The sequence below is a fragment of the Lissotriton vulgaris genome, chromosome 7, assembly GCF_964263255.1.
Source record: "Lissotriton vulgaris chromosome 7, aLisVul1.2, whole genome shotgun sequence".
NCBI classification, from domain to species: domain Eukaryota; kingdom Metazoa; phylum Chordata; class Amphibia; order Caudata; family Salamandridae; genus Lissotriton; species Lissotriton vulgaris.
The window spans coordinates 30,092,608-30,102,940 of NC_141695.1; the positions used below are offsets into that span (position 1 = coordinate 30,092,608).

Below are 10,333 nucleotides of genomic sequence, written 5' to 3' on the forward strand. Positions count from 1 at the left end.
CAGGTCTTTTACTTTCAACGCCGCCAAGCTGTGGAACTCACTTCCTCTACACTTAAGATCTAATCCTAATCTGTCATCCTTCCGCAAGCAGCTCAAAACCTTTCTTTTCATTAAACAAGACTAACTCTTAAGGTGTTGTATCACGAGGCAATATCCTTTCTTTTTCTCTCACCGCTTGGACGCCCTAGGGCAGCAGTCGTGCTTAATAAAACCCCTTTCATTTCATTTCATTCATTTCCTTTCATTTCATTTTATTCATTCATTCATTTCATTCTATTAAGATTTAATCTCCTTGGGGAGCAGAACCAGTTGACCACCCCAATAATGTCCCCAGGAGAGTTGAATTTCTATTTGAGTGTTGCCAGAAATAAGGGCAAAGCCATCGCTGAGGTAGATTAGATAGAAAGTAGATGTAGGTTTCAAATCCCCTGGGAGGCAGATGAGGTGTATCCACAATTTTACTGGTCTCAAGGGATTTAAAGCCCTCTTGCATGAGGATAACAAGGAGGTTTGATGGAAGTGTACCAAGTCAAGTTTTGCCTTTTTTGTTCGGTGAATATTGATCTTAAATGTCACATTAACCCTTTCGATGCTCATGACGAGCTCAGCTCGTCATGATGCACGGTTGAGCTGTGCTGATGACGAGCTGAGCTCGTCATGAAATGATGGCATTACGAAAATGTCAGCACAGGAGGGGAAAACACCTAGCAGCCAAGGTGTTAATCAGTTCTTTTTTTACTGTGGTTCCTTATTTTGAGAGCATATTTCTTCTCAACCTCTTTCTCTGTACCCTCCTTTTGTATTATCTGTTTCTTAGCTGAGGAATGTGACACCACGGGCCATAAAACAATGTAGTAAGTGATGGCTTACTTTACATTCATGAGTAAAAATCCATTAGTTATTTCCTATCGGCGTTTGCCCAGTTTTTTATTGATAAGAAAAGACACATTAAATTTCAATAGTGCTTTACTTTTGGTATTAATGTTATAAGCAAACTCTGTTAAGACTAGGAGCATGACCATAGATAAGAATACTTTTGATATGTACAGCTTGAACTATTAAATTAATGAAGGGCAGTGTGTCTGCCTTAGTTTCCCGATAGCTTTTTCCAAAGCACCTTTTGCATCCTTGTTTCTCAAACTGTAAAGAATTGGATTCAACATTGGAATGACAACTGTATACATTACAGCAAAGAGCTTCTCTTTGTCCAATGAGTGACCAGATGTTGGTTTCATGTAAACACCGAGCTCAGTTCCATAGAACAAAACAACTGCAGTCAGATGAGAGGAACATGTGGAGAACAACTTCTGTCTCCCTGTGTTGGATGGAATTTTCATGATACTTGAGATGATTAGCACATAGGAAGTTATTGTTAAGATGAAAGGACCAAATCCTGCTATAATACCTATTCCGAAAGTTGCCATATTTATGAAATATGTGTCTGTACAGGATAGTTTAAGAAGAGCATTAAAATCACAAAAGAAATGATTGATTTCATTAGAGGCGCAGTAGGATAAATTTGATACCAAAACAACATGTGGTATAATGTCAAGAAAGCCTATTGTCCAGGATGTTACAGTCAATGAAATCATAGCTCTTGTATTCATGATAGATGCGTAGCGCAGGGGGTTGCAAATTGCAAGGTACCTGTCATAGGCCATGACAGACAGCAAGTAAAACTCTGTGCTGATGAAGGCAACACAAAGATAGAATTGAATGATGCATGCAGAGAAATTGATGGACTTGTCAGATTTCTTTGCTTTCAGGCAGACCGCCAGCAGTTTTGGGATGGTGACCGTTGTGAAACCAATATCTAGGAAAGATAAGTTCATGAGAAAATAATACATGGGATTTTGAAGATGTTTGTCAATGCATATTAATGTAATAATTACAAGGTTTCCAAAAAGAGTGAATAAATACATGAGTAAGAACACAATGAAAATTGGAACTTGAAGCTGAGGATTTTGCGATAATCCCAAAATTAAAAATTCACTCAAGAGAGTCTGATTCGACTTTCCCATAATCTCAGTGCAGTGTGTTGTTTTTCAATGAAAAAAGAAGATCTGGGGAAAAAAGAAAACACAATATTATGAACAGCAAAAGATATTGCAGCTGAATGAAAAAGCATGCATCTGGATAAATTGTTGCCATCTGTTTGCAGTGTATTAAGAATGAGTTGCAATGCAATAGATCTCACATTACTGAAAGTTTGAGCTATAGGCGCTGCCAATAATAATGCAATGCCAATAGCGCAAACCTTCAGTCATTTGAGAATAATTGCATTGCAAATGTTAGTTTTTCTAATTATTTCTTTTTTATGCAATCGCGGCATCCACCTTTTAGCTTGAGATGTTTAAAGCTAAAGCGTGGGATCCACATTTGTAAGAAAAGTAAAGAAATTAAAAAAAAGGCCTGAAGCACATAGGAACCCAATGGCATTTCGAAGTGAAGAGCATGATGTACTGGTCTATATGGTTCAGTATGTATTCTGTTTAGTATGGAGCTGGTAGTGGAACAAACTCAAATCTGTGACTGTGATGGGAGCAGCACAAACTGGATGTTGTGGCCATGCTATAATCAGATTAAGGGTGCAGACTCCAGCACCTTTTAAGAGAGCCACTAAGGAAGTGGGATGAGAGTGCAGGACACACACAACAAAGAGGTCCTTACTAAGCATGGGCGGAAAATCCGTTCCGCTCGCGTATTTTGCGGATTTTCGGTAAATTCACAATCCGCGAACGCTCGCGAATTAACCGAAAATCCGCAAATTCGCACGCAGCGGATTTTTTTTCTTGGTGATACAATTTTGCGGCGTGCGGTGCAAGTTCGCAATTGCGAACATGTAGGTGCGGCGGGCAGCAACAATCTCGCACTCGCGAAATTACAAAAAATTGCAATTCTGCACAAGAAATCTACTAGCAAGCAGCATAGACCTTCTGAAAATGATGATCTTTATCAGAATAACTCCTCAGGTTGACATTTGCTTGCACTTTTTTGGATTTGAGGCCTTTTGATTTTCTTTGGATAACTTTTGGATTAGAAATCAACTTTCTCATATAAGCTTGTTTGGGGCATTACAGTTGCTGTAATGCTGTTCTGCAGAAAAACGAGTTTTGCAAAAGTGAAAGCATTCAGCAGGTTCAAAAGTTCAAACTCATCATTAGTAACCATTACCTGTAGTGCTTCCTGACAAGGGCCCCTCCAGAGTTCAGTTGCTAGTTGCAACAATTGTATGACCCTGCTCTAACCCTCACAGCAGGCTCATAGAATAGCTACAAGTAGGCCACAAAGGTCCTGGAAAAAAAATTGCACTGCAACAGAAAGCAAATTACAGATAAGGAAGCAGGTGCCAGACTGGAATTTTAAAACAGTGACACATTAATAAATCAACCCCAAATGAATTCATGTCAGTTGAAGCAGGCAGGTGTGCTTGCTTTTTCCCCCCATAATCTACAGTGATGATGAACCAGACTAATTTGCATACAGCCAGGTTCTGAAACTGGGATGGTGCAGTGAGCTAAAAAACGGTGTTGGATCTAGCCCTGATCTCTTGACTGGGTGAGAGCTTTCTGCTTAATTCAGAGACTCTGTCCCTCACCACCCCTTGTTGTAAATATTCTTGTCCACCCTAAGCGTGGAAGGGTATTCTCAGATGTGAGACCCTTGCTCATTGCACCATCAGGATTCAAGCAAACCGGGCCGAAGACGGCTGTAATGCCAGAAACCGGTCCCCGGGAGCTTGTTTCCTTCCCAGTGTAGGAATTGGCTTTTGTAGTTTGGTTTGCCCTGTTCCCATCATGCACTGGGACAGGAACAGACTAATTTGCATACAGCCAGGTTCTGAAACTGGGATGGTGCAGTGAGCTAAAAAACGGTGTTGGATCTAGCCCTGATCTCTTGACTGGGTGAGAGCTTTCTGCTTAATTCAGAGACTCTGTCCCTCACCACCCCTTGTTGTAAATATTTTTGTCCACCCTAAGCGTGGAAGGGTATTCTCAGATGTGAGACCCTTGCTCATTGCACCATCAGGATTCAAGCAAACCGGGCCGAAGACGGCTGTAATGCCAGAAACCGGTCCCCGGGAGCTTGTTTCCTTCCCAGTGTAAGAATTGGCTTTTGTAGTTTGGTTTGCCCTGTTCCCATCATGCACTGGGACAGGAACAGACTAATTTGCATACAGCCAGGTTCTGAAACTGGGATGGTGCAGTGAGCTAAAAAACGGTGTTGGATCTAGCCCTGATCTCTTGACTGGGTGAGAGCTTTCTGCTTAATTCAGAGACTCTGTCCCTCACCACCCCTTGTTGTAAATATTTTTGTCCACCCTAAGCGTGGAAGGGTATTCTCAGATGTGAGACCCTTGCTCATTGCACCATCAGGATTCAAGCAAACCGGGCCGAAGACGGCTGTAATGCCAGAAACCGGTCCCCGGGAGCTTGTTTCCTTCCCAGTGTAAGAATTGGCTTTTGTAGTTTGGTTTGCCCTGTTCCCATCATGCACTGGGACAGGAACAGACTAATTTGCATACAGCCAGGTTCTGAAACTGGGATGGTGCAGTGAGCTAAAAAACGGTGTTGGATCTAGCCCTGATCTCTTGACTGGGTGAGAGCTTTCTGCTTAATTCAGAGACTCTGTCCCTCACCACCCCTTGTTGTAAATATTTTTGTCCACCCTAAGCGTGGAAGGGTATTCTCAGATGTGAGACCCTTGCTCAATGCACCATCAGGATTCAAGCAAACCGGGCCGAAGACGGCTGTAATGCCAGAAACCGGTCCCCGGGAGCTTGTTTCCTTCCCAGTGTAAGAATTGGCTTTTGTAGTTTGGTTTGCCCTGTTCCCATCATGCACTGGGACAGGAACAGACTAATTTGCATACAGCCAGGTTCTGAAACTGGGATGGTGCAGTGAGCTAAAAAACGGTGTTGGATCTAGCCCTGATCTCTTGACTGGGTGAGAGCTTTCTGCTTAATTCAGAGACTCTGTCCCTCACCACCCCTTGTTGTAAATATTTTTGTCCACCCTAAGCGTGGAAGGGTATTCTCAGATGTGAGACCCTTGCTCATTGCACCATCAGGATTCAAGCAAACCGGGCCGAAGACGGCTGTAATGCCAGAAACCGGTCCCCGGGAGCTTGTTTCCTTCCCAGTGTAAGAATTGGCTTTTGTAGTTTGGTTTGCCCTGTTCCCATCATGCACTGGGACAGGAACAGACTAATTTGCATACAGCCAGGTTCTGAAACTGGGATGGTGCAGTGAGCTAAAAAACGGTGTTGGATCTAGCCCTGATCTCTTGACTGGGTGAGAGCTTTCTGCTTAATTCAGAGACTCTGTCCCTCACCACCCCTTGTTGTAAATATTTTTGTCCACCCTAAGCGTGGAAGGGTATTCTCAGATGTGAGACCCTTGCTCATTGCACCATCAGGATTCAAGCAAACCGGGCCGAAGACGGCTGTAATGCCAGAAACCGGTCCCCGGGAGCTTGTTTCCTTCCCAGTGTAAGAATTGGCTTTTGTAGTTTGGTTTGCCCTGTTCCCATCATGCACTGGGACAGGAACAGACTAATTTGCATACAGCCAGGTTCTGAAACTGGGATGGTGCAGTGAGCTAAAAAACGGTGTTGGATCTAGCCCTGATCTCTTGACTGGGTGAGAGCTTTCTGCTTAATTCAGAGACTCTGTCCCTCACCACCCCTTGTTGTAAAGATGAACCAGAGGGTGGCATTGATGTACCAGAGGGTGGCATGGGTGAAACAGAGGGTGGCAGGGGTGAAACAGAGGGTGCTGGGAACCTGTGATGATGAACCAGACGTAGAAACAACATAATCGCGACCGTTGCGAGCCGACATGTAAGTTCGCAATTGCGAACTGGTAAAAAACTCTCGCGAACTGGCAGAAATCCTTGCGAACTGGCAGAAATCCTTGCGAACACATAACAAAAATCCGCAAATTCGCGAGAATTCGCAGATTTTGCGGATTGCGAGTTCGCAAATTCGCAAAATTCGCGAATGCCAGATTCGCAAAATTTGCCCATGCTTAGTCCTTACTCCTTTCCAGAGATGTGAAAAGAGATCAAGCCACCTCCTGATAGGTAAGGCCCCGAAAACAGACACCATACAGATACACAGACACACAACCGCACTGAAAAGTTACTGCCTAACTTTCAAAAGGAGGAGCATTTGGAGAGCTGATTGACCAGGCCAATATGTCACCTGAGTGACCTCATGTTGAGAGATCATGGGGGCGTTACAAACAGAGGAACTCGAATGAAGGTAAAATGTAACCTGATGCTACAGCTGTGGTCTCTCTCTCTTGCAGTATAGGAGATTGTTAGTCCATGGGTGCTTAAAAGCAAGAGTTAGTTGAAAATATACATTCAGAAAATAATTGAAAGAGGAGACTAATCGGGCAATTCAAGGGTACAATCGGAATGTTAAAAGGTGCAGCCAATTTACAGGATGAAACAGAAAAAGAGGAGGCTGTAGAGTCCAAAGGGTAACCATTTATTTACCACTCGCTATAGCGTTACTGGGACAAAATGTATCTCCCTTTCTCACGCACTCTGCAAAAGCCAAATCTCGCCAACAGAGAGACACTCTGCAGCCATATGTTAGGGAGTTGCAAAGTTGCAGATATGGTCATAAAGCTGTACAATGACTATTTCTGCAGGGCAAACATGATTGAACTGTTTGAACAACTAGCTGCAGTCACATGTTATAGTTATGTAACATACATCTGTAGCACAGGTTGCCCCGGGCAGCGAAAGATCAGGAGCAGTGCTGCAATAGCGCAGGCCGACACTGTGAGCTGTGTCGTCTATGGGCATCCGACTGCTGCTGTAATACTGTGAGCACTCTTACTGTTGTCACCTGGGCAACGGGAGCAGATCCCAGGGTCATGTGCCACGCGGTTTACAACAGTGAGGGGGGCGGTGCAGCAGCTGTGAGTGGGTGTAATATTGATGGAGCAAGGACTCGTAGAAAAGAGGCTTGCTTGCAGCAATCCTCTCGTTTAACTCACTAACAAGTTATTAAACAATGTTTTGTGAATAACTAATGCATACCACATTGAACACGTGGGTTAGTGAAGCTTGCTAATGTGTGTACTAATGCTGATATCAATGAAGATGGACTAATACCACTCTAAACTAGGAAACTGTTGTGCGCATGTGTCAACTGCATCTGCATAGGTAATGCTTGGAGGGAAATTCTGGCGCATGAGCAGAACATACTAAAATGGAGTCTTGAAGACTCACGTACATGGCATCTACTTGTTTGAACTAAATCGAGTGGTGTTTACTAATGCTAATGCAGGAAAAGACATACATAAATAAAGTGGGTTAGAGTAGAGGTAGGTGGTATACAGTGCGATCATTTTATTTGTGAAAGTAACATCTGTCTTTTGACTTTATCACTAGTGCGTATTTGGGCCTCTCTTTCATAACCGGACTGAATGAAGTGACGCGATGCCTGCGCATGCTCACTGAGTAAAGCCATGAAGGCCATGACCAGGATGTTGAATAGGAGCCAAGATAGAGTGTTACTAGCATGGGAACGGATGGTGCAGAGTTCACCAATGAGATGTTCTATTCATCGTAGTGTCATTAATGTTTCAAAATGGCTACATGTAGTGGATAGGAATAACCTTTATGAATAAAAATTAAGGGGATGGGTCTACGAACAATAGTTGAACTGATTTTAATGACATGTAAGCATGGTGTGATGGAGCTTCCCCATTGCCTGACAAATCAGATTTTGTATTTTTACAATATCGAAACTTTAGTGGGTGGAATATTAAGAATGAAAGGTTTAATTAAGATAGTTTTAGTTAGTTAGTCAGAACAGAGGGTGCAGAGATGAAGAATTGCTGAATGCAGACTCAGAAAGAGATGCTGCTGGGAGAGATGCTATGAGATGCTGATGAAGAGCCGAATGCAGAACGTGAAGCAAAATTTGCCATCCTGATTTAACTAGGTTAGATCAGAAGATCGGGGAAGAATCTCGAGGAGGAAGAGAATGCCAGAGAGGGGTGCGACACAACCATCAGTATTCTAGAGAGGTTATCTATTCTGTCCTGATTCCTGACCTGAAGTCTTTGTCTCCTGCCCAATCCTGGGGAACCTTTACAAGACCTTTCACCAGGGGGTTGGTCTTTCACACCAACCTTTAATAACTATTATTTTTGATCATTTGTTGATGTCCTTTTTCTCTGTCCTCTCCCTTTCTGAGCAATGAGTATTGCATGAGTCCGAAGTACATGAATTGTGTTTTTGAATTGATTTTCTCTCCTATGAATGACGGTGACTGCACTGTATTTTAAAATGGTTCACATTCATTAATTTAGATAAAGATTTAAAACTTTCCTGAGTCTGTGGTTATTTACATTGAATAAAAGAACAGTTAGTTTTATGAATGAATGAATGAAAATTGCACTTGTATAGCGCTAAACTACCCGGAGGCCTCGTAGCGCTTGTGACTGAATTTGCTTAACGCAGGCTCAGGGCAGGTCAGCAGAATTTGGCATACAAGTGTGTTTTCAAGGCTTTACTGAAGGACAGGTGGTTACTGTTGCCTCGAAGGGATAGAGGGAGGGTGTTCCAGAGTTTGGCCGCAGTATGGGAGAAAGAGCGGCCTCCCCATCGAGCTTTCCTGACCCTGGCGGAAGTGGCCAGCCGGAGGGTGCAGGAGCGGAGGGAACGGGACGGGACGTAGGGAGTAGCCAAGGGATGCAGAATGGCGGGACCTGTGCGATGAAAGGCTTTGTGTAGGATACACATAGCCTTAAATTGTACTCTTGCCACTATAGGGAGCCAGTGAAGCTCCCTTAGGGCATTCCTCGCTGACTGCCAGTGAGGGAGGTTATAGAGTAGGCGGGCCGCACTATTTTGTGTGACTTGGAGCTTCTGGGTGGCAAAGGTCGGAGCTCCCATGTAGAGGGCATTCCCGTAATCCAGGCGGGAGAGTATGAGGGCCTGGACCAGGATCCTCCTTGCCTGGAATGGGAGCAGAGGGAGCACCTTCCGCAACATCCTCATAAGCCCAAAGCAGGTGGCGGCGGTCTTTGTGGCTTGGACTGAAAAGTCCAAAGCTTTATCGAACCAGATCCCGAGGCTTTTTACTTGGGACTTGGGGACGGGGGGCAGGCCCAAACATGGTGGCCAGATGGATGCAAGAACAGAGGGAGAAGGATTGCCCAATAGGATGACGTCTGTCTTCTCCCCGTTAAGTTTTAGGCAGGAAGATTGCATCCATCTGGCAACAGCCTCCAGACAGGGGCCTAAGGTGTGGGACGATCCCTCAGAGTGGTCTAGAGAGACCACCAGTTGGGTATCGTCCGCGTAGGTGACGATACGCACACCGAAGGGATGGACTATCCTGTCTAGGGGTTCGATGTAGGCATTAAACAGGGTAGGGCTCAGGGAGGAGCCCTGAGGGACCCCACACCTGAGTGGGTGTTTAGGAGACACCGCCTCGCCCTCAAAGACCTGGAAGAAACGGTCAGCTAGGAAGGATGTCAGCCATTCCAGGGCCGCGCCCGACACGCCCATGTCCGCCAGTCGTTGTAATAGCGTGACATGGTTCACCGTGTCCAACGCGGCGCTGAGATCTAAAAGGATGATGGCGACTTTTCCACCCCAGTCCAACACAGCTCTTGCCTCTTCCATCACCGCTAAGAGAGCGGTTTCAGTCCCATGCAGAGGACGGAACCCTGTCTGAGAGGCCTGCAGAAGACTATTAGACTCCAAATAGTTCATCAAGGTGTTATTTACGTGCCTCTCTAGCAGTTTGCTCAGCCAGGGGAGTAAGGAAATAGGACGGTAGTTCGCCAAGTTGTTCTGGTCGAGGTTGGGCTTCTTCAACAGAGCCCTCACCATCACGCACTTCCATGAAGGTGGTACGGATTTAGAGGTGATGGATGTGTTGAGAACGTCCAATATGACCGGGCGAATAATGTCCGTGACCTTCGTGAGGGTCTGAGGGGGTGCTGGATCGTTGGGGGAACCAGAGGTAATTTTGGGGATGAGTTTATCCAAGGCAGGAATGTCCAAAAGTGGGATTGTATCAAGCGTACAAAGGACAGAGGAATCGGAAGTTGTAGATACGAGGGGTTCCGTATCATTGTTAGCGTCCCTGAAAGAGGAGTATATGGCCTCGATTCTTTGGGAAAAGAAAACGGCCAAATCGTTACAACGATTTTGGGCACCCTCGGCAGAGGGACACTCAGCAGAGGGTGAAAAAAGAGATTTGACAATTTTGAAAATTTCCCTTGGGGTATTAGCGGCTGCGTTAATTTTGCCACCGTAAAAAGAAGCGTGTGCCACCTTTATCTCCTGTTTGTAGAG

The 10,333-nt window shown here is 44.8% G+C and overlaps 1 protein-coding gene across 1 annotated transcript; it reads right to left on the reverse strand.

The window, feature by feature from the left end:
• Nucleotides 1-1,058: 1,058 nt before the first annotated feature.
• LOC147700587 (olfactory receptor 5AR1-like) lies at nt 1,059-2,021 on the reverse strand. The gene has a single exon (XM_086928454.1). It carries the CDS (start codon nt 2,019-2,021, stop codon nt 1,059-1,061), a length of 963 nt encoding a protein of 320 aa, XP_086784580.1.
• Nucleotides 2,022-10,333: the final 8,312 nt, after the last annotated feature.